This window comes from Bufo gargarizans, chromosome 4, assembly GCF_014858855.1.
Source record: "Bufo gargarizans isolate SCDJY-AF-19 chromosome 4, ASM1485885v1, whole genome shotgun sequence".
Lineage (NCBI taxonomy): Eukaryota > Metazoa > Chordata > Amphibia > Anura > Bufonidae > Bufo > Bufo gargarizans.
Window position 1 is genome coordinate 515,294,583 of NC_058083.1, and position 25,120 is coordinate 515,319,702.

Here is a 25,120-nt window from a genome sequence, read left to right on the forward strand (position 1 = left end):
AGCGCGTGGTCATTTACTTTGTTTCACGCAGTACTTCACTTAAAATTACTCTGAGGACCTGAGAATGCGTGCATTACATTTAGTGGACTCTAGAGCTCAGGTCCTGATTTTAGGGCTCATTCAAACGAACGTATGGCTTGCCGTGCCCCTGTTGCGGACTTTAAATAGTGGCTCGCAAAGCATAGGTATCGGCCGCGTGAAGTCCTGTATGGCGGTTCGAATCCATTGACTTGAATAGGTCAGAGATCCACAAAATACATCAAAAGATAGGACATGTCCAATCTTTTACGGTGTGGAGGACGAGCTTCTGAGTGTTTCCGTGGGCTTCCAATCTGAGACTCTGCTCCGCAAAAAATAGGACATGTCCTATCTTTTGACGTACGTATTGCAGGCCCACTCAAGTCAATGTGTACCCCAAAAGGATACCAATGAAAACTACAAGGCATCCCGCAAAAATCAAGCCCTCATACAGCTCCATGGAAATAAAAAGAAAAAGTTGTGTCTTGGAATTTGTCAATGCAAAAACATTTTCTACGTTAAAAAAATAAAGTTTTTATTGTGCAACAGTAGTAAAAGTTAAAAAAAACCTGATGTATTTGGTATCACTACAATCAAATAATGAATAAAGTTAACATGTCATTTGTGCCAAAAAATAAACGCTGCAAATTTTATAGCGTAAAAACAGTATTGATGTTTTTCCCCATCTATCTCCCAGAAAGAGAATTAAAAAAAATTAAATAGGAGGTCATGTGACAGATGACATCCTGAACAGGACAGTGCCTTCGGCCACTTTTGAATTCACTGATATTTGATAAGATTTGACTGAATTCTATTTCATTTTCCACATTTAGAACATGAAAATAATTTCTCCCCGTGTGGATTCTCCGATGTCTAACAAGATCTGCATTATGGTTATAACTGGTGTTCAGCAAAGCAAACCATCCGAAGTGGAATTCAGTCAGAATTTTAGGAAAAATGTGATTTTAAATTAAGCCGAATTTCTTTGGGCTTCATGATTCCGAATCATTTTTTTCTAATCCACTCGCTCGCGCAGAGGCAGTGCACTCCTCTAAAAAAGACCTGTCGAAGGAACTGCACTCAATGTGATGATGTCACCGTGCTCTCCCAGCAAGATCACGTGGTGAAGACATCACACTAAGCACAGGTCCCTTAGCAGGTCTTTCTCAATCAAGAGATGAGCCCCTGTGCGAGCAAATGGATGATATGATTTTTATTTTTTAAACCGAAAGGCCATATTGCACTAGCATATTACTGTTTTTAATGGCTGTTCGATGAGTACACTTCGGTCTAAGGGGGCCTTAAAAATAGTCTCATTGATTGATAGGCTGATTGGTGTTTTAAAAATTAATTGTGACAAATTCCGAACGAATCAAATTTCTTGTTGAACTTTGACCAAGCTGCAGAATTGATTTTTTTTAAAGTTCACTCATCTCTAGTTAGCACATTCTGAACATTAAAATCACTTCTTTGCAGTGTGAATTCTCTGATGTATAGTAAGATATGATTTCTGTGGAAAAGATTTCCCACATTCTAAACAAGAAAATGGCTTTTCCCCTGTGTGAATTCTCTGATGTATAGTAAGAGATGATTTATGTGGAAAAGATTTCCCACATTCTAAACAAGAAAATGGCTTCTCCCCTGTGTGAATTCTCTGATGTCCAACTAGATTTGATTTCTCTGGGAAAGATTTCCCACATTCTAAACAAGAAAATGGCTTCTCCCCTGTGTGAATTCTCTGATGTCCAACTAGATTTGATTTCTGCGGGAAAGATTTCCCACATTCTAAACAAGAAAATGGCTTCTCCCCTGTGTGACCTTTCTCATGTATAACAAGAATTGATTTACGAGCAAAACATTTCCCACATTCTAAACAAGAAAATGGCTTCTCCCCTGTGTGCCTTCTCTGATGTTTAACTAGAGTTGATTTACGAGCAAAACATTTCCTACATTCTAAACAAGAATATTGCTTCTCCCCTGTGTGAAGTCTCTGATGTTTAACAAGAGAGGATTTGTCAGTAAAACATTTCCCACATTCTAAACAACAAAATGGCTTTACCCCTGTGTGAATTCTCTGATGTTCAAGAAGTTGTGATTTCCGCTGATAACATTTCCTACATTCTGAACATGAAAATGGCTTCTCCCCTGTGTGAGTTCTCTTATGTCTAACAAGATGTGATTTACTGTTAAAATGTTTTTCACATTCTGAACATGAAAATGGCTTCTCCCCTGTGTGAGTTCTCTCATGTATAACAAGATGTGATTTACGGTTAAAAGATTTTTCACATTCTGAACATGAAAATGGCTTCTCCCCTGTGTGAGTTCTCTCATGTATAACAAGTTTTGATTTACAGTTAAAATGTTCTTCACATTCTGGACATGAAAATGGCTTCTCCCCTGTATGAGTTCTCTCATGTATAACAAGTTTTGATTTAGAGGCAAAATGTTTTTCACATTCTGAACATGAAAATGGCTTCTCCCCTGTGTGAGTTCTCTCATGTGTAACAAGTTTTGATTTACAGTTAAAATGTTTTTCACATTCTGAACATGAAAATGGCTTCTCGCCTATGTGACTTCTCTGATGTCTCATAAGATATGATTTAGATTTACAACATTTCCCACATTCTGAGCATGAAAGAGCATTCTCCCCTGTATGACTTCTTTGATGTTGAGCACTTCGTCTGTGGCTTTTATTTTGCTTAACAGTCTGTGATGAATTAGATGATTGAAATCCATCCAAAGGATCAGATGATAGATCTTTGCTGTGAAAGGCTGAGGCTACATCTGAGATAACAGCATGCTCTTCATGTGTATCTTCTGTGACACCACAATCTGTTCTAAAATCGGACATCACATTTTTCTCTGAGCTCCTGGTACAGTCATCTGCTAAGAATAAATCTGAGATTTATCGTTTTGAAATAATAGAAACTTAAAATGATATACATTTTATAACAGTTCTTTATAAAGAAAATCCATAAAAATTACAAGTCATGGAGCAAAATTCAAATATCAACTGACTATGGGAAAACAGACCACAATCTTACAGTAGACCAGTAGATGATGATGTTAGGTCACCAGGCTGGTCACATATATTTTCCACTCTTGTGCTGAAGCCAGCATCTTGCATAGGTTCACAAGGGATCTGTGAGTCAGTGCTATAAGCTGGTGTCCAGTCTCACATACTGACCACAAAACACACCAGAAATTGAAGCTGAAAGCCCACCTTCTATCTATCTCAAAGATGTAGTAAATATATTGTTGCTCATATACCACATACATAAAAATAATACCGGCATGTACCGTACATATATTGCTCTGTTCATATCACACTTATGGGCTCTAACATATACACCCAGGATGAATACATTGAATTGATGTGTATGACAGATACCAGACAGTGACATTTAACTTTTTTTTTACTGGATATAGTTGTATGGAATACTGATGTATAGAAGCCAGATGGAGACCAAAAGCCTCTGGACACATTTACCTTTTAAGTTGGCAGTTTTCCCAATGTACAAACTAAACATATATCACAATCATGACATCGACACAATTCTAACATTTTTGCCTCTATACACCACCACAATGGATTTGAAATAAAACAAACTGCAGACTGCCAGCTTTAATTAAAGTTTGATTTATGATTATTATTATGTCCTATTACTTTTGGTCCCTTAACAAGTGCGAGGCACATATGCAAACTGTTGTAATTCCTACACCGTTCACCTGATTTGGATGTAAATATCCTCAAATTAAAGCTGACAGTCTGCAGGTAAAGCACATCTTGTTTGTTTCATTTCAAATCCACTGTGGTAGTGTATAGAGCCAAAAATGTTAGAATTGTGTCGATGTCCCAATATTTATGGACCTGACTGTATGAAAGGTCCATCATTAAATTACACACATGTAAGTACATACTACATAGACACATACGCAAATTACATGAATATACTGTACACATGTTGAGCATTACTCACACATTACATGCTTATACCGTGTGTATGTACATATATATATATATATAAAAGGAAGGCTCGTGTGAGCTGAAACGTCGCAAGATTTGCCACATGGGTGAATAAAACTTTTTTGCTTTTACCACTAACTTGGAGTGCAGTCCTGCTTTTTCTACTTATATTATTGAGGATTGTCGTTTCCCCACACTGGACCTTGCACCCACATCCTGGCTGGTGCTCCCGTTGGACTTTACTTTTCTATATATATATATATATATATATATATATATATATTGTAGAGGACGCCAAGGTTGGGTCCTCAGTGACAGATATGTATCACCATTATTTGGGTTGTGGTGCCTTTAAGAAAGCACTACCTGGGATCCGGTACCCACAGGGTTAACTCACTCTCCTGATAAGAGGAAAAGGAAGTGAGCGAGGGTGTGGAGCGTGTGGTGTGGACACACTGCTGTGGCTGGCTGTGAACAGAGCTGGAAACTGAGGACATGTGGAAAGTTTGGCAGGAAAGCCAACTGAAATCTACCACGGACTAAAAAGAACCCACGGTAAAAATACCTTTATTTTTGAACGGACTGTTCTACTGATTATGTTGTGCTGAATTAAGCAGACTTTAACACGTTCAGGACCTATGACGAGTATACTCGTCATGGAACACTGCTACTTAGTGCTCCATGACGAGTATACTCGTCAAGGCATTAAACTGTCACCACGGCTGTTACACACAGCCAGGCACCCAGGGTCAATGCCGAGGGGGGGGTCCTGTGACCCCCCCCTTCCCCCCGTATCAGCGATCCGACCGCGGGGATCAGAAACTTTAAAATGCCCAAGATAAAATATTTTTTTCACTAGCCCCTACATGAGACAATGGCCCAAAAAATAAAAAAAAACTATGGCTCTCAGACTATGGAAACACTATAACATGATTTGTTTTTGTTTCAAAAATGATATTATTGTGTAAAACTTATATAGTATACATATTAGTTATCGCCGCGTCCGTATTGACCAGCTCTATAATAATATCACATGACCTAACCCCTCAGATGAACACCGTAAAAAAAAAAGAAAAAAAAAAAAACTGTGCTAAATAAACCATTTTTTGGTCTCCTTACATCACAAAAAGTGTAGTAGCAAGCGATCAAAAAGTCATATGCACCCCAAAATAGTGCCAATCAAACTGTCATCTCATCCCACAAAAAATGAAACCCTACCTAAGATAATCGCCCAAAAACTGAATGGCTCTCAGACTATGGAGACACTAAAACATGATTTTTTTGTTTAAAAAATGAAATCATTGTGTAAAACTTACATAAATAAAATAAATTATGCATATTAGGTATCGCCGCATCCGTGACAACCTGCTCTATAAAAATACCACATGATCTAACCTGTCAGATGAATGTTGTAAATAAAAAAATAAAAAAAACTGTGCCAAAAAAGCTATTTCTTGTTACCTTGCCTCACAAAAAGTGTAATATAGAGCAACCAAAAATCATATGTACCCTAAACTAGTACCAACAAAACTTCCACCCTATCCCGTAGTTTCTAAAATGGGGTCACTTTTTTGGAGTTTCTACTCTAGGGGTGCATCAGGGGGGCTTCAAATGGGACATGGTGTCCAAAAAAACAGTCTAGCAAAATCTGCCTTCCAAAAACCGTATGGCAACCGTCTGCGCCCTGCCGTGTGCCCGTACAGCACTTTACGACCACATATGGGGTGTTTCTGTAAACTACAGAATCAGGGCCATAAATATTGAGTTTTGTTTGGCTGTAAACCCTTGCTTTGTAACTGGAAAAAAATTATTTAAATGGAAAATCTGCCAAAAAAGTAAAATTTTAAAATTGTATCTCTATTTTCCATTAATTCTTGAGGAACACCTAAAAGGGTTAACGACGTTTGTAAAATCTGTTTTGAATACCTTGAGGGGTGTAGTTTATAGAATGGGGTCATTTTTGGGTGGTTTCTATTATGTAAGCCTCACAAAGTGACTTCAGACCTGAACTGGTCCTTGAAAAGTGGGTTTTTGAAAATTTCTTAAAAATTTCAAGATTTGCTTCTAAACCTTGTAACATCCCCACAAAATAAAATGCCATTCCCAAAATGATCCGAACATGAAGTAGACATATGGAGAATTTAAAGTAATAAAAATTTTTGGTAAATTTGGTATTTTTTTTATAAATAAAAAGTAATTTTTTTGACTCCATTTTACCAGTGTCATGAAGTACAATATGTGACGAAAAAACAATCTCAGAATGGCCTGGATAAGCCAAAGCATTTTAAAGTTATCACCACATAAAGTGACACTGGTCAGATTTGAAAAAAATGGCCTGGTCCTGAAGGTGAAAATGAGCCCAGTCCTTAAGGGGTTAAGTTTGGTTTGTTTTCCCCTTGGCTGCTGGAAGCTATACCTATTTTTGTTTTGGAAAATAAATCTGTTTTCTTTAACCCTGGGCTGGCTCATGCACCTGGTTAATTGGAGCGATCTTCCCCCATATTACAATTGGTGGAGGATGCGTGCAGGGCATGAAAGCCACAAAAGCCGTTTAAATTATAAAAAGTGACATTTAAAGAGACAGTACCCTGTTTTGCATGTCATGGGTGAAATCTCTGCAAGTTGCAGGAAAAGACATGGAGGAGGTTATGAAAGCCCTGATGCAAGCCAATGCAACTCAGCAGAAAGCTTTGGTGGGTCAGCAGCAGGCCACAGTAGAGGCAACCCGCCGCCATGAGGAAGCAATGGCGGCGCAGCAAGAGATAAACCGTGTGCTGATTGCTCAGCTTATAGAACATCAGGAATCTACACAAGCTCAGGTAGCTGCGTTGAAGGAGGCTGTACAACAGTTGGCTCAAGGACAAGTGCAAGCGAACAATGCCCCTGGGCCCCAAGTTGCTGTAACGCTGGGTTCACACCTGAGCGTTTTACAGCGCGTTCAAACGCGCTGTATAACGCTCAACACATGAAAACCAATGCTTCCCTATGGCCCTGGTTCACACTTGAGCGTTTTACAGCGCGTTTGAACGCGCTGAAAAACGCCCTACGCTCAAAAAAGTTCTTGAGCTTCTTTGGGGCGTTTTGTCGCGCGTTCCCGTACATAGACTTTTGGGAACGCGCGACAATGGGCGTTCGCTTGTCTCTGTATGCGCGATTGTAAACGCCGGTACAATCGCGCATACCGAGCGTTCCTTTCAGAACGCTCAGGTGTGAACCCAGCGTAAGAGCCAGCCACCTATTACAAAAACTGTCCTCTGGTGATGACATTGAGGCCTTCCCGTTGACTTTCGAGAGAGTAGCAGAGAGAGAAGGGTGGCCTCAGGACCAATAGGCCAGCATCATTGCGCCCTTTCTTACGGGTGACCCTCAACAGGCCTATTTTGACCTGCCAGTTGAACTCGTTAAAAACTATGAGCAGCTAAAGGCGGAGATCCTGGCTCGACTGGGGGTAAATACGGCTGTTCGGGCCCAAAGAGTGCACCGCTGGGGTTACCAGGCTGGCCGTCCACCAAGAGCCCAAATGCATGACCTGGTGCAACTAGTAAAAAAGTGGCTGCAGCCTGAGAAATTGACGGGCCCACAAATTGTGGAACGGGTGGCCATGGACCGGTACCTGCGATTGCTGCCGCATGACGTGCAACGCTGGGTAAGCCATGGGGACCCTGCGACGGTGAATCAGTTGGTGGAACTAGTAGAGTGGTACACCGTAGTGGAGGACTTGCTCGGACCCGTCAAGCACCGGGAACCCACGTCGAGAAAAGTGCGGCCAGTTACCACACCCAGGAGGGGAGCCATCCCGGATTCTGGGCCAGAGGTCCCTACAGCAGTGCCCTCCGAACCGCGGAGGCTAACTACTGTAAGAAAGATGGGGGACATACAGTGTTGGCGTTGTCAAGCCTATGGCCATACCCGGGCCCAATGCCCTCTTCAGGACGAGCCCATGGAATGCGGGACAGGACAGAGAGTCTCCCTGTACGCACAGCGAGCATGCGTCACACATCTTGACCTAACTGCCGATCAGTTTGAGTGTGAAATTTGCGTGAACCATCTCCCGGCCAATGCCCTCTTGGACTCCGGCAGCATGGTGACGTTAGTCCACGCCAGAATGATCAGGAGACTCGGCCCTGTAAGTAAGACTCTTTGTGTTGTTTGTATTCATGGGGACGCTAAGGAATACCCCTTAATACCAGTGACTATTGCCCATGGCTGTACTTCCGTGACCCAGGAAGTTGGGATAGTGAACAGCCTGATCCATGATGTCATTGTGGGGCAAGACTGTCCGATATTTCTACACCTGTGGAAACAGGCGCAAAGTGGGTTCCCTGAACAGTCAAAGAGACTAGAGACTTTGATCTCTGATGGGTCAAATCAGAAGAGTAGTGGTCCAGAACTGCCGAGGACACTTCTCCCCAATATGGACATGCCTAGTGGCAGTAAGAATGGTAATGGTAAAATTTATGATGGGGTTAATGTTCGGGATGTGCATGATTTAGGGTCCAGAGCTGAGCTGACCACTGAGGGGGGGGAAGGCTCCCTGTTGCAAGTGATGTTGGGGGAGGATGAGGAGGAACTCTCCCCACCACAGACCCAAGTCGAGGAAGACGAGGGGGAGACCTTAGGGTACTTTCACACTTGCGTTTTTCTTTTCCGGCGCCGAGTTCCGTCACAGGGGCTCTATACCGGAAAAGAACTGATCAGTTTTATCCCCATGCATTCTGAATAGAGAGTAATCCGTTCAGTTTGCATCAGGATGTCTTCAGTTCAGTCGTTTTGACTGATCAGGCAAAAGAGAAAACCGCAGCATGCTACGGTTTTATCTCCGGCGAAAAAAACTAAAGACTTGCCTATGGCATTTTTTACCATAGGACTGTATTAGTGAAGGATCCGGCATTCAGAATACCGGAATGCCGGATCCGTTCTTCCGGTCTGCACATGCGCAGACTTCAAAAAAGGTGTGAAAAATAAATGCCGGATCCGGCATTTCAATGCATTTTTTTCGACTGATCAGGCATTTTTAAGACTGATCAGGATCCTGATCAGTCTTACTAATGCCATCAGTTAGAATACATTTTGCCTGATCCGGCAGGCAGTTCCGGTGACGGAGTTGCTTGCCGGATCTCTCTGCCGCAAGTGTGAAAGTATCCTTACCCGAACCAACTTACCCAGACCTGATTGTACCCAAGGGTGCGTTTGGCTCCGCCCAGTTACAGGATCCCTCCTTAACACATGCTAGAGAGCAGGTGGTGGTTATAAACGGAGTCTCACAGGTTCCCGAGGCAGAACTCAGGTTCCCTCATTTTGCGCTAAACGGGGACTTGCTGTACCGAGTGGCGGAAATCCGAGGGGAAATTATTGAACAGCTACTGGTGCCCCACTCGTATCAGAGACAGCTCCTCGATTTGGCGCATAATGATGCATTAGGCGGACACCTGGGAGCAGAGAAGACAGAGGCCAGGATAACAGACAGGTTCTACTGGCCTGGGGTAAAGGCAGAGGTGAAGAGGTATTGTGCGTCCTGCCCCACGTGCCAGCTAACAGCCCCAGTGTCACACTGTCGGAACCCCCTGGTACCTTTGCCCATAATCGAAATACCGTTTGAGCAGATTGCCATGGACCTGGTGGGGCCATTGGTAAAATCAGCACGGGGACATCAGCACATACTGGTTGTGGTAGATTACACAACCAGGTACCCAGAGGAGGTCCCATTAAGGAACACCTCCTCTAAAGCCATAGCTCGGGAATTGTTTCAGATGTTCTCCCACACGGGGCTGTCCAAGGAGATCTTGACGGACCAGGGCACCCCGTTTATGTCAAAGGTCATGGCAGGCCTCTGCAAGCTGTTTCAGATACGACCGTTGCGGACATCCGTCTATCACCCACTCTTTGAAAGGGGCAGGGTTTACAGTGAACCCGCAAAAGTCCGCCATTGGGTTGGAGGAAGCAAAGTACCTGGGATACACCGTAGGCAGAGGGCTAGTAAAGCCACAGATGAGCAAGGTAGAAGCCATACAGAACTGGCCTCGCCCTCTTACCAAGAAGCAGGTTCGGCTTTCTTGGGGATAGTGGGCTACTACAGGAGATTTGTCCCTAACTTTGCCACTTTTGCGGCCCCTTTGACGGACTTAACAAAAGGAAAGAAATCCATCATGATCAAATGGAGTAGGGAGGCTGAGGAGGCTTTTCAGAAACATAAAAGGGCCTTATGTGAGTCTCCGATGCTTGTCGCACCGGACTTCTTGAAAGAATTTGTGGTCCAGACGGACGCTTCAAGTGCAGGTCTAGGTGCCGTCCTGTCTCAGATAGTCAATGGGGAGGAACACCCCATGATCTTTCTCAGCAGGAAGCTGACTGCAGAAGAGAGGAACTACGCTGTGGTAGAGCGATAGTGTCTGGCCATCAAGTGGGCTCTGGACTCTCTGATATTTCCTGCTGGGTAGGAAATTCCACTGGTGTCCAACCATGCCCCATTGACCTGGATGAGACAGCACAAACAGACCAATGTCAGGGTCACGAGATGGTTCCTCTCTCTCCAGCATTTCAACTTTGTGGTCGAACATAGGTCAGGGAGTCAACATCAGAATGCTGATGCTCTCTCCCGGGTGCATTGATTGTTATCCACAAGTGCCTCTGCCGCCCCCGCGTTGGGGCAGAGGGGGGGGGATATGTAGAGGACGCCAAGGTTGGGTCCTCAGTGACATATGTATCACCATTATTTGGGTTGTGGTGCCTTTAAGAAAGTACTACCTGGGATCCGGTACCCACAGGGTTAACTCACTCTCCTGATAAAAGAGGAAAAGGAAGGGAGTGAGGGTGTCGAGTGGTGTGGACACACTGCTGTGGCTGGCTGTGAACAGAGCTGGAAACTGTGGACATGTGGAAAGTTTGGCAGGAAAGCCGACTGAAATCTACCACGGACTAAAAAGAACCCAGGGTAAAAATACCTTTATTTTTGAACGGACTATTCTACTGATTATGTTGTGCTGAATTAGGGCTCTTTCACACTTTCACACGCGTTGTTCTTTTCCGGCATAGAGTTCCGTCGTCGGGGCTCTATGCCGGAAAAATCCTGATCAGGATTAACTTTTACTCTAATTTCACTAAAAGCATTGGTGGTTGCAGTGGTACAAAGTACAAAATAACATACATACATAGAAAACACATATATTACCACCATCCAGAGTCGTTTGTAAGATAATAAAAATGGGTGGATCTTACCCCGTCCGGTAGACATACGATCAGTGGATGGTGTAGTGCTCCCGTGTGGTAATAGGCAATGGTGACCAAAATGCTTCAGATGATATGGCAGTCTGGCCAAAAATGCTTCAGATGATATGGACACTCCTATAATGCCCTGGTCTAGAGCCCTCCCTATATGGATGGTTAGGGGCTATTCTCATAGACCTGCCTCAACGACACGGAGCACCCTCCCCGACAGGGGCGACCCCATACGGAACCTGTCCCTAAATGGGGCCTATTCCCTGTAATTTCCCTCACTGTACAGCCCTACATGCCATGTTTCGTTCCAAAAGAAATGGGACTCATCAGGGGCTTATTGAAGTCAGAAGGTTTCAATAAAAATGCATTCCTACGCCAATAATTCATTATCAATTCTCTCATCATTGTGTCTTCCAATATGTTAGGTCTTCATCACTTATGTCAGCAGTGATATCAACATTAATGCTCCCTCGCTTTACGTCAGAGTGCGACAAACAGCACCCATGGGTCAGTACACAAAAGTGGGACAAATAGCACCCATGGGTCAGTGCGCATCAGATGCCATAGCATTCATCATCACTTAACATTCAAATGAAGCATGTATAGCTCTGTTGTTCATTGAGGCCATTGGGATATACTGTCTTAAAGGGAACCTGTCATCAACTTTATGCGGACCTGACTGAGGACAGCATAAATCAGTGACAGAAAAGCTGATTTCAGCGGTGTATCACTCATGAGCTAAAAGTAGGTGGTTGCCAAGAACCAGCATCATAATCATTGCAGCCCAGCCCTTGAAAAGAGTCAAATCTACCTGAGAAGAGTCCTGGTTATTCCTAATCTCCTGCTCTCCTCGCCCATCTGCTGATGGTTGGCAGTTCTCTCCTAGAAAGAAAGGGAGAAATCTAGGTAGAAGGCTGTCAGCAGGTGGGCAGGAGAGCAGGAATTTATGAATAACCAGGACTCTTCTCAGTTGGCCGTGACTCTTTTCCAGGCCCAGTCTGCAATGATTGTGATGTTGGTTCTCGACAACCAGTTACTTTTAACTTATAAATGACAGACCGCTGAAATCAACTCACCTGTCTCTACTTTATTCTGCTGTTAGTATGGGCAGCAGAAAGTTGATGACAGGTTCCCTTTAAGGTAGAATATCCATCTCGGCTCACACTGGAGGATTCTTTTATCCTAATCGCCGCCTCTTAAAGGTGGCTTCACTTTTTCGATGCCCATGAAGGTGAGGCACCTTGGGTCCCCACCGTGCTCAACACGTACATGGCGCGAGACTGCAGTGTCCCTACAGTTGTGGATATCGTTTATATGCTCGCCGATTCTCCTTCTCAGCTCCCTTTTTGTTTTGCCAACATATTCTTTCATACAGGTGCATGTGATTTTATAGACAACCCCTATGGTTTTACAGTTTATCAGATCTCTGACAACATATGTTTTCCCTGTATTGCTGCTCCTAAAGGATTTTCCACACTGCATGTACTTACAGGCTATGCACCCTCCACATCGGTAGTTACCATAAACTCCTTTTTCTAGCCAGGTTTTTTGCGCTGGTTTAGGGGAAAAAAGACTGTTCACCGCCCAGTCACGTACACTCTTCCCCCTCCTGTATGTTATACTCGGATATTCCTTTATGGTGGCACAAAGGTCAGGGTCCATCCTGAGTACATGCCAGTGTTTGGTAATAATTTATTTTACACCTGCAGAAGCTTCATTAAATGTACTTAATCAAACGTGTCTCCTGTGTCTCTGTTGGAGACATATTATCAGTACTATTTGTCTTATTGGGAGTGAGAAGGGAACTACGAGTGCAGGCTTTTGCGGCCTTATAGGCCGGTGTTAATGTGCCAATGGGGTAACCCCGATCCATGAAGGGTAATGGGTAACCCCGTTCTTTTAGGTGTGTTGCCTGTTTTTGGAATTCTGCCTCCTTGGAGCAATTTCTCCTTATTCTTAGGTATTGGCCTCGAGGGATCCCCCTTCTGAGGGGGAAAGGGTGACAACTGTCCCACCTCAGGAGGGAATTCGTCGAGGTTGGTTTTCGCAAAATTGTTGTTTCAAGACAACCGTCTTGATTCTTGATGATGAGAATATCTAAGAATGGTAGCTGTTTCTCATCACACTCTGACGTAAAGCGTAGACCAATCTGAAAATAGGAATATAACCATTAAGCCCTCGGACAAGGGAGGAAACACTGTCATTATGGATACAGACAGTTATAAAACAATGTGTGAAAAACTCCTGGCCTCACGTGACTGCTATGAGACCCTGAAGGGAGATCCCATGACTAAATATAAGCAAGAACTCAAGAGTATATTGGACACAGCAAAAAAATAACAAATAACAAATCGACTGCTCAAAGCGGTGGGGTCAGAGTAAGCCCTAATACAGGGATAGCCAACCTGAAGCTCTCGAGCTGTTGCAAAACTACAACTCCTAGCATGCCCAGACTGCCTACAGCTATGAGCCTACAGCAGGGCATGGTGGTAGTCTTAGTTTTACAACAGCCGGAGAGCCACAGGTTGGCCATCCCTGCCCTAATGTGACCCTGTGGTATAACCTTAAGCTTGCCCCGATAACTAGATTTCAGTAGCAGCCTCACCACTGGGCACTCGTCCTTAAAAGGACGACCCCGTCAGGAACCTTTCCCTGTGAACTGGCCTTAATTGGCCCTAATCTAGTCCCGCTCCCTACATGCACGTTTCATGTCTAAGAAATCATCAGAGGAAAATTTAACTAGGACTTTTAGAACAGAGACGATCGGGTGACACCAGTTATAACACACCCGTATGATCGTCTGTAAAATCTATGGACAGGTGGAAGAAGAAGTACTAGATAAAGCTCCTCAACTACATGTACGGGGCATCTGACTAGCCACGGGCAATGGATCGCCATGGACAACAGTCAGCAGATGTCAAGATCCCTGCCAATGTCTTCTGCTGTGCGAGATTTCCCATTGCCAGGAGCTGACATCAAGAGGCCAGCAGAGCTCTGTGAGAGTAAGCTGGGCAGGATAGAGGAGATGACTCTGTTACTCGCCTCATCTAGCAGTACGCCCCAGTGGCTACCTGAGCTATGTTTGATGACATCAGGTACATTTTAAAAGTGGATTTTTCCTACAAACAACCTGATTGTCAAATTTAACAAAACCTGTTTCTGAAAGCCGGCAGCTTGTACAGGGGGGACATGTAAATAGGTCAATAACACTCTCCAAAAGACATACTGATAGGGAACTTACATTGCGAGCCCCATTGGGGACAGTGTGATCCTAATGTCTGTATAGCCCTGCTGAATATAGTAGCGCTATATAAATGCAGAACATAAATACAATAAATAAATAGGCCACTTCTGATGACAGGTTCCCTTTAATGGATTTTTAATAATGGCTGCTCTGTATTTGCATCGCACCAGTTATAACAAAAACTTATATTATTCCAGTGAAAATGAAGTTTTCATGCAAACCAACATTCAGAGAAGAATTTATTACTTTTTGAACTACTAGATACAGTCTATAGGTGGCTCCAATATTGATTACACAATTTCCCCCCTCCCTGTTTGGGTGTGATACTAGTATCATCAAAGGACCCTATTATGCCCAGGTCTATACATAAATGCAAAGTTCAAAGGCCAAAGGTGACAAATGGCCTGAGGATCTGGTCGACATATTCACTGATTCGTTGGGTGAGGTTATCATTCCCCGATACAGTAGGCCTCCCTGGAATCCGTGTTTTGTTTTTGTGCACTTTGGGTCGGGCATAGAAGGTTGGGACTTTATTATAGAGGTAAGTACGTAGCTTCATCTTTAAAGATAAGATTTTTTGGTTTGGCTTCGGAGAGATGTTTTAGCTCTTAGACATTGGTGGGGTTCCCCTGGAGTAGTTATGTTTATTATTCCGCAACAATCTTAGGACCATGTCCACATAGTCATCTCTGTCTTGGATGACTAGGTTTCCCCCTTTGTCGCTGGGTTTTATAAAGATGTCATTGTTCGTCTTCAATTCCTCAAGAGCTATCAGCTCTTCCGGAGTAGGATTCGATGTGCTAGTTTCCTTCCTCAGTCTCAGCGCCTTTATATCTTGAGTTAACAGTTTAACAAAAGGTATCAATTTCTTTAAATTGTCCAAAAGGTGGTGTATTTTTCGACTTGGGCTTTAAATGATTTAAAAGGCGGGTCAAGGGTTACTTCAAATCCTTCAGTTTCTAATATTAGATTCTCCGAAGTGTCTACACAACTTTTTTAAATAGCGAATTGGCCCTAGGAGATTATAGCACTGCGACCAGGTGCACTGCAGACACCGCAATCGACGTGCTTATGGGAAAGAGGGATTGGTGTGCACATAGGAGGCAATAATATGAACAGTGGAGAGGCAATGATATGATATAAATTGATACTAGCCTCCGAGTACAACCAACCACTGCTAGGATACACACTATCTACCATATTGCAGCAATTAGATACTGTACCGCTCCAATAATATCACCCTATTCTGCGCCAGTGGAGCAAGTATTGCTATTCACTGACACAGTTATGGCATAAAAATAAACAGGATACATTCCACTACAATTGTGGTGGACCATATACAGTACAATTATCACCAGTGTCAAAGGTGAAAATACTATAAATCACTGACACTGCTGCAACATAGGAGTATGTATGGGATATGAAAATAATATCCCAATGATATGTCCCTGAGCTTAATAATTATTAAAGAGGTTATACTTCTATACTGAGAGTGAAAGATCTAGTGTCACTATGCATAAGCATAGGGTCAATTCCAACGTTTAATCTTCTTCTTTTTGTCTGAGTAGTTTTATAATAAATAGTAAAAGTTATGTTTTATTAACAGCCAGAAACAGGTATTGATCGCCTTTGCATCGATGTGATACTAGGACACCACTGGGTTTACAATTTGTGTCTAGAACCCGAAAACACACGGTGTAAGGCAAATAGAGAACTGCTCCCCTATAAAACCTCTCTGCACATACAATAATCCTATATGTTGTCAGACCAGGACCGTGACTGTTCTCTGAGGTGTCAACAAGGGACCATTTAACAGCTGCCATGAGATATTTTGGGGCCCCATATACTGGGATTGGTCAGAGCCCCTGGGGACAGTGGGATATAGCATTGAAGTCTTTAGCAGGAAGGGGTGAGCAGAATGGCCGGCAAGCTGTCACTGACCACTGGGGATTTGTCCTCCTATGATTACTTCTTTAGGGCAGAACATTGTGAGATCTTTATGGTCAGACAGGCGGCTGCTACTGTTCATTGGTGGCTCTTTTTATTTCAGCTCTTTTTATTTCGGCTCTACCATAAGGATTTTCTTATTTCCAAAAATTCAGAAGTGTCAGTAAAGCCTCTAAGTACTACGGAAAGAGGGTTCATAGAAGTTATAAGAATGGGTGATAACCCCAACCTTCTGATCAATACTGTGGGACACCTGGTATCGGTAACAATTGTGTGCTAATAAAGGAAAACCTGTCGGAAAGTACAATATGTGACCCCCAAACTGCCACCACTACCTGACTATACAAGGAGTCATCAGTAGCCAGTGAAGGAGCAGAATCTGTGAGTCTTCTCTGCTTTATGTAGTGGTTACTACTCACCTGGGTGGTTATCGGTGGGAATGTCCTCTATGATCTGCTCATCACCCCTCACATATGTATCTTCAGCCTTAATATTGGTCAGATTTTTACCCAGATTTAAAAGCTGTGAAACAGAAATTGTAAAAGTCAGCAGACTGATGGAGAAGTCGTGTGGAAGGTTTGATGTGACCAGAAAAGATCATTAATTACAATGACAATAAGTGATGAAATGACAGCAGAGTTATCTGCTATGGCAGCGGTCCATGCCTATAGCTCCTCTCCTTCCTGCTGGTGGGCACGCCTGCTGCCTGGTTTACCTGCTCCATAGCTTTAGGGCTCCAGTGGTCCAGTCCCACAGACATCCCTCTCTCCCTTCCCAGTGGTCCCGGCTGCTGGAATAACGCTGTCCTCCCACACAAGCTGAGGCCTGCTTCCTGCCGATAATGACCTTCTCTGCCCATAGGTCATGTGTGCACACACTATCTCTGGCTCTTATAGGGCCGGCATGCACGCACTCTGATCTCTACAAGCCATGGAAAGGAGCCTGATCAATAGGTTCTAGTATGCTAGTTTCATGCAAAGCTTGTTCTGTGTACAGACTTCTAGATTGGACCCTTTGCTGTCTGTCCTGACCTGACCCTTGCCTGATCTCCGCTCTGATCCTGAGCTGCTTGCCATGACAACGGACCATTTATCAGATTGCATATATTCTGCTTTTACTTACCCTGTGGGTCACCAGTCAATTGTACAAAAACTACTTCAAGTGCAGCAGCCTAGTGGTTCCCCTGCAACAAATTCCAGATCCCTCTACAGTGGATAAAATGGGAGGGAAGGGGGTCACTTATATAACACACTTTGGGGCAGAACCATGTCAAATCTGTTCAAGAGTCTACATGTGCCATGTTTCATTGTCTGACCCAAAAATATCTGCAGGTCTCCTGTATATATGCATCTAGTTGGTTCCTTATTCCAACCAGCAGACTCTACCGACCAGAAAACTGTGAGAAGATCCAGACGAAATGCAAGGTCTATAGTTAGCTGTAATCCTGACATCTCTACCTTTCTCATTATACAAGGATAAAACATATAATACTGGTTTATAAAACAAGACTGAACACAAGATCTTCACAGCACTTCTACAGATCATAGGGAACCTTTCATGAGACCTTATTTCCATCTTTCTGATCATCATATGGAATGCTTTGATGTTTTTCTGAACCATCCTGTAGAAGAAGAGGACTGGGACATCTCTCATCCGGTAGTACAAGGGGACTGGGACATCTCTCATCCTGTAGAAGAAGAGGACTAGGACATCTCTCATCTTGTAGAAGAGAACTGGGAGGGAAAACTGTAGGGAAAACATACGGTGACAATTAATTTCTTACATATAACTAGTGAGAGGATGTGTGTATTTAGTCTTGTCTTTTACTTGGTGGCTGGTGATCCTCCATCATGATGTTCTTGTACAGATCTTTGTGTCCTTCTAAATACTCAGACTCCTCCATGGAGAAATAGACGGCGACATCCTGACACCTTATAGGAACCTGACAACACAATGATACAGTCATCACCCAGATACCTTCATAGTGTTACTGTATAATGTCCCGGCATTCCCAGTGATGTCACCTCTGCAGTCAGCAGCTCAATAATCTTCTTGGTGAGCTCTAGGATCTTCTCTCTGTTGACTTTCTCATGTATCGGGATGTGAGGTGTCGGCCTGGATATTGGGCTCAGGATTCCTCCCCGTCCTTCAGATACCGGGGCCTGACAATGCTCACTAGAGGTCTTCTTCACTGCTGTGTATTCCTGGTTATGGAGAGACGCAGTAATAAATATCACTCCATACATCTCCAGAGTCCCTCACCTCTCCAGTCATGTCCATCTGTTAGTAACAGAGAAGATGATGTAACGTGACATCATCAGAATCTCTCACCTCTCCAGTAAGCCGGAGGAGGATCTCTAGGGTGAGATTTATTATACTCTCTGCCATCTTGTCCCCATCCCTATACATCCTTGATGGGTCAATCAGGAGAATGATCTTATATAGGAGATATACACTGAGCGGATCCTATATTGTAGGAACCTGAATGGAAAGAAGATGAACCGATGTAAAATCATAGAAAATCCCATGTAAAATACAATTACTGGATATAAGAAGAGGAAACACTGGAGGAGATAATAAAGTGTATCAAGGCAGTTCCTCCATGTTTAAGGTCAAAAGCCTGTCACACCTTCATATTACCACTATAGTCAGTTACAGGTCACAGTCATACCAGTATAAGGCTACTTTCACACTAGTGTTTTTTGCAAATCCGTCATGGATCTGCAAATACGCTTCTGTTACAATAATACAACTGCATGCATCCGTCATGAGCGGATCCGGTTGTATTATGTCTTCTATAGCCATGACGGATCCGTCATGAACACTATTGAAAGTCAATGGGGGACGGATCTTTTTTCTATTGTGTCAGAGAAAATGGATCCGTCCCCATTGACTTACATTGTGTGTCAGGACGGATTAGTCTTGCTCCGCACCACATTGCGGACAGAAAAACACTGCTTGCAGTGTTATTCTGTCCGTCATGGGAGAGCAACCAAATAGAACAGAAAGCACTTTGGTGACTCCGTTTCATTCAGTTCAGTTTTGTCCCTATTGACAATGAATGGAGACAAAACTGAAGCGTTTTCATCCTATGACGGATCTCAATAGCGGAACTGAAAACCCTAGTATGAAAGTAGCCTTAGGCCTCATGCACACGACCGTTGTGTGCATCCGTGTCCATTGTTCCGTTTTCCATGATTTTCTGCGGACCCATTGACTTTCAATGGGTCCGTTGAAAACTCGGAAAATGCACCGTTTGTCATCCGTGTCCGTGATCCATGTTTCCTGTCCGTCAAAAAATTATGACCTGTCCTATTTTTTTGACGGACAACGGTTCACGGACCCATTCAAGTCAATGGGTCCGTGAAAAAACACGGAGGCACACAACATTGCCCTCCGCGTCCGTGATCCGTGTCCATAGGCTACTTTAGTACAGACGGATCGGCAGATCCGTCTGCATACAGCTTTTTCTAACACAGAGGCGTTCCCATAGTGATGGGGACGCTTTAAGTTAGAATATACTAAGAACTGTGTACATGACTGCCCCCTGCTGCCTGGCAGCATCCGATCTCTTACAGGATTCTGTGATCCGCACAATTAACCCCTGCCGGCCCTGAAGGGTTAATTGTGCGTATCATAGCCCCTGTAAGAGATCAGGTGCTGCCAGGCAGCAGGGGGCAGACCCCCCTCCCTCCCCAGTTTTTAATTTATTAGTGGCCAGTGCGGCCCCCCTCCCTCCCCTGTATTAAATTCATTGGTGGCCAGTGTGGCCCCCCCCTCCCCTGTATTAAATTCATTGGTGGCCAGTGCACCCCCCCGGCCCCCCCCTCCCCTGTATTAAATTCATTATTGGCCAGTGCGGCCTCCCCTCTCTCCCCCCCCCCCCCATCATTGGTGGCAGCGGAGAGTTCCGATCGGAGTCCCAGTTTAATCGCTGCCACCAATGATGGGGGGGGGAGGGGAGGCAGCACCTGAGAGGGTCTGCCCCCTGCTGCCTGGCAGCACCTGATCTCTTACAGGGGGCTATGATATGCACAATTAACCCCTCAGGTGCGGTGAGGGGTTAATTAATGCAGGGGGCAGTCATGTCCACAGTTCGTAGTATATTCTAACTTGAAGCGTCCCCATCACCATGGGAACGCCTCTGTGTTAGAATATATTGTCGGATCTGAGTTTTCACGATGTAACTCAAATCCGATGGTATATTCTAACATAGAGGCGTTCCCATGGTGATGGGGACGCTTCAAGTTAAAATATACCATCGGATTGGAGAAAACTCTGATAGGGACTCCTGACTTTACATTGAAAGTCAATGGGGGACGGATCCGTTTGCAATTGCACCATATTGTGTCAACGTCAAACGGATCCGTCCCCATTGACTTGCATTGTAAGACAGGACAGATCCGTTTGGCTCCGCACGGCCAGGCGGACAGCAAAATGACTTTTTTTTTTTTCTTTCCTTCATGTCTGATGATCCTCCAAAAATCACGGAAGAAAAAACGGACACGGATCACGGAACAAAAGAACCCCGTTTTGCGGACTGTGAAAAAATACTGTAGTGTGCATGAGGCCTAAAGCTGTAATCTAGTAGATCACTTCATAGATCTAGAGCTCAGACTGCCCTCGTCCGATCAGATGGAATCACAAGAATAAAGGGCATCTGTCAGCAGATTGGTACCTGTGACAGCGGCTGACCTGGTACATGTGCGCTTGGCAGCTGAAGGCATCTGTGTTAGTCCCATGTTGATATGTGCCCGCACTGCTGAGATAATTATGTTTTATTATATGCAAATGAACCTCCAGGAGTAATGGGGGCGTTGCCTTTTTACCTAGAGGCTCCTCCTCTCTGCACCTGCCACGCCCTTTTCACTTTGATTGACAGGACCAGGCAGTGAAAACGTAATCACACCTGACCCTGTCAATGAAAGTGAAATGGGCGTGGCAGGTGCAGAAAAAAAGGAGCCTCTAGGTGTAAGGGCAACACCCCCGTTGCACCCAGAGGCTTATTTGCATATATTAACCCTTCCTACCCAAGGCCAGATTTCACCTTCCTGCCCAGGCCTATTTTTGCAAATCGTACATGTGTCACTTTATGTGGTAATAATTTTGGAATAGTTTTACTTATCTAACCGATTCTGAGACAGTTTTCTGGTGACACATTGTACTCCATGTTAGCGGCAAAATGGGGTCAATATCAGGGTGGATAAAAATCAATGATGTTTTTTTAAAAAAAAAAATCTGATTTTTTTTATTTAAATCTGATTTTTTTGATTTAAATCTGATTTTTTTTATTTAAATCTGATTTTTGGGATTTAAATCTGATTTTTTTGATATAAAATGCTTTTTGAGGAAAATATATTACCATCCAAAGGTTATTTCATTATGAAATAAAGATTACTTTTTTAATTATGTAGAATAAGGCTGTATATGTTTAATTTTTTGTTAAATTCCATTAATCCATTCACAATGTCATGCTCTTCCAGAGGATTTTGTTAGATTACTGGGTAGTTTCTCTGCCTACAAGATATTATCACAGATGCTTGGTTTAATTTTGGAGTTCTCAAAACTGGATTTATAACATGAAAAGAGTTGAGAAAAAGATCTTAATCCTAACTTCTACAAACCTATAAATACAGAATCAACCCCTGCAGTGCTAAGTTTAGAGTTCAGTGAATAGAATATAAACAATATTTTTCTGATTGTTTGGAGTGGAATAGATCTGCACAAGAAGAAAGTGAAACTAAGTGTAAGGAGGAAAAGGCAAGCAGACAAGGAGTACTACAAAATGAAAGTGAAACTTTCTGAGCACAGTACTGCACAGCCACAGACAGACAAGTCTTTGGATCTTTTTGTGTGTATGACCTGAGGTTTATCACATTCTTTCCTTGGAGGAAAAAAACTATAATGGCAGCAGGCCGTAAAAGAGACCCAGTTTGGCAATATTATAATGAAGTTCCTTTACCTATCGGTAAGGCAGGCATGTGTGCAAAATGCAAACACTGCAACAAACATGGATGTTTAAGCAAATAACATGCTGTAATGTTATTGTTTCAGTTGAATAAATCCTATTTAAATTGTTATTATTAAGGTAATGATTATTTTTCTTGTTCCTAAGTACAACAGAAAAATTGTCCAAATATGAATCTTTATGTAAAAAGATTTTAAATCAAGCCTTACTGACTAGTGATTTAAATCGTGATTTAAATCGGTTTGATTTAAATCAAATCCACCCTGGTCAATATACAGTACAAACCAAAAGTTTGGACACACCTTCTCATTCAAAGAGTTTTCTTTATTTTCATGACTATGAAAATTGTAGATTCACACTGAAGACATCAAAACTATGAATTAACACATGTGGAATTATATACATAACAAAAAAGTGTGAAGCAACTGAAAATATGTCATATTCTAGGTTCTTCAAAGTAGCCACCTTTTGCTTTGATTACTGCTTTGCACACTCTTGGCATTCTCTTTATGAGCTTCAAGAGGTAGTCACCTGAAAAGGTTTTCACTTCACAGGTGTGCCCTGTCAGGTTTAATAAGTGGGATTTCTTGCCTTATAAATGGGGTTGGGACCATCAGTTGTGTTGTGGAGAAGTCAGGTGGATACACAGCTGATAGTCCTACTGAATAGACTGTTAGAATTTGTATTGAGTGGCCATCATTACTTTAAGAAATGAAGGTCAGTCAGTCCGAAAAATTGGGAAAACTTTAAAAGTGTCCCCAAGTGCAGTCACAAAAACCAGCATAGTATATAGTATAATACACAGGAGGATGACTATGTATATACCTGCGCTGTACATATAGATTACACTCAGATAGACCCAGGTTATACCAGCATAGTCTATACTATAATACACAGGAAGATGACTATGTATATACCTGCGCTGTACATATAGATTACACTCAGATAGACCCAGGTTATACCAGCATAGTATATACTATAATACACAGGAGGATGACTATGTATATACCTGCGCTGTACATATAGATTACACTTAGATAGACCCAGGTTATACCAGCACAGTATATACTATAATACACAGGAGGATGACTATGTATATACCTGCGCTGTACATATAGATTACACTCAGATATACCCAGGTTATACCAGCACAGTCTATACTATAATACACAGGAGGGTGACTATGTATATACCTGCGCTGTACATATAGATTACACTCAGATAGACCCAGGTTATACCAGCATAGTATATACTATAATACACAGGAGGATGACTATGTATATACCTGCGCTGTACATATAGATTACACTCAGATAGACCCAGGTTATACCAGCATAGTATATACTATAATACACAGGAGGATGACTATGTATATACCTGCGCTGTACATATAGATTACACTCAGATATACCCAGGTTATACCAGCATAGTATATACTATAATACACAGGAGGATGACTATGTATATACCTGCGCTGTACATATAGATTACACTCAGATAGACCCCGGTTATACCAGCATAGTATATACTATAATACACAGGAAGATGACTATGTATATACCTGCGCTGTACATATAGATTACACTCAGATAGACCCAGGTTATACCAGCATAGTATATACTATAATACACAGGAGATGACTATGTATATACCTGCGCTGTACATATAGATTACACTCAGATAGACCCAGGTTATACCAGCACAGTATATACTATAATACACAGGAGATGACTATGTATATACCTGCGCTGTACATATAGATTACACTCAGATAGACCCAGGTTATACCAGCATAGTATATACTATAATACACAGGAGGATGACTATGTATATACCTGCGCTGTACATATAGATTACACTCAGATATACCCAGGTTATACCAGCATAGTATATACTATAATACACAGGAAGATGACTACACACCTACCTGCCCTGCTGGACACAACATGTACCCACCGTAGAATGTATGGGCTTCTGAGAGGATGTAGCCCCGCCCCCAAGTTGTTCTAGAAACTAATGTTCTCCACAAAACCTCCCTGACTGTAAACCTGTCCCACAGCCCAACACACAGGACACTTACCTGCACCTTACTTATCACCATCACCTATGTCAGAGCCACGTTACCTCACCGAGGTGATCCTGTGTGGGCGGAGTTAGGCTCCAGGCTGTGCTGCTGGAGGAGGTAAAGGACCTGAGATGTCATGACCATGTGATCCTGTGTGGGAGGAGCCAGGTTACAGCCTGTGCTGCTGGAAGAGGACACTGTGTCAGGTAAGGACCTGCTGACGTCACAAACATCACGTGGCATCGTAAACAGGAGTGCAGCGCCCTCTTTATGCGTCATGACATGGAGCGAACTAATAAACCCTGCAGCGCAGTAGAAGTTCGCGGACCCTAATAGACTTATTTTGTACTGAAACTGTCTGTCGGGGATGTGCTGTGAGGGTCTGTACACCGTGTGCGGTTTTTAGTGTGATTTTCTACTGTGAACGTGCTAGGGATGTGCTGGGAGACAGCTGGGAGCATGCTGAGGGAAGGGAGGATATGGGGGGCTGTGTAGCAGGTTTGTATGTGAGGGATTGTACACTGGGGGGCGCTGTGTTGCATTTTATGCTAAGACTGGGGGGCTGTGTTGTAGGTAGGTGTTTGGGTTGTATATGGGGGGCTGTGTGGGATTGTACGTGGGGTGGGGGTTATGTTTGATGGGATTTTGTAGTAGGGCGGTGTCTGGTACGTGTGTGAGGGGGCTGTGTGAGGTTGC

At 43.2% G+C, this 25,120-nt stretch overlaps 2 protein-coding genes across 2 annotated transcripts; both read right to left on the minus strand.

The window, feature by feature from the left end:
• Positions 1-923: 923 nt before the first annotated feature.
• Positions 924-18,045, minus strand: LOC122933677 (gastrula zinc finger protein XlCGF57.1-like). The gene is made up of 3 exons (XM_044288624.1): positions 17,956-18,045; positions 16,811-16,913; positions 924-2,904 (listed from the first exon to the last, which is right to left on the minus strand). Exon 3 carries the CDS (start codon positions 2,867-2,869, stop codon positions 1,481-1,483), a length of 1,389 nt encoding a protein of 462 aa, XP_044144559.1. The 5' UTR covers positions 2,870-2,904; positions 16,811-16,913; positions 17,956-18,045; the 3' UTR covers positions 924-1,480.
• A 144-nt stretch (positions 18,046-18,189) lies between these two features.
• LOC122933681 (gastrula zinc finger protein XlCGF66.1-like) lies at positions 18,190-24,523 on the minus strand. Its single transcript, XM_044288629.1, has 4 exons — positions 24,440-24,523; positions 18,723-18,872; positions 18,416-18,595; positions 18,190-18,333 (listed from the first exon to the last, which is right to left on the minus strand). Exons 2-4 carry the CDS (start codon positions 18,798-18,800, stop codon positions 18,202-18,204), a joined length of 390 nt encoding a protein of 129 aa, XP_044144564.1. The 5' UTR covers positions 18,801-18,872; positions 24,440-24,523; the 3' UTR covers positions 18,190-18,201.
• Positions 24,524-25,120: the final 597 nt, after the last annotated feature.

Bases quoted from the DNA above. Each gene is read 5' to 3' on its own strand.
- LOC122933677 (XM_044288624.1), bottom strand. From the start codon at position 2,869: ATGTCCGATTTTAGAACAGATTGTGGTGTCACAGAAGATACACATGAA.
- LOC122933681 (XM_044288629.1), bottom strand. From the start codon at position 18,800: ATGTATAGGGATGGGGACAAGATGGCAGAGAGTATAATAAATCTCACC. The intron at 18,596-18,722 runs GTGAGAGATTCT...CTCCATAACCAG, and splicing joins TCCTCCGGCTTACTGGAGAG to GAATACACAGCAGTGAAGAA. The intron at 18,334-18,415 runs GTGACATCACTG...TTGTGTTGTCAG, and splicing joins TTGAGCTGCTGACTGCAGAG to GTTCCTATAAGGTGTCAGGA.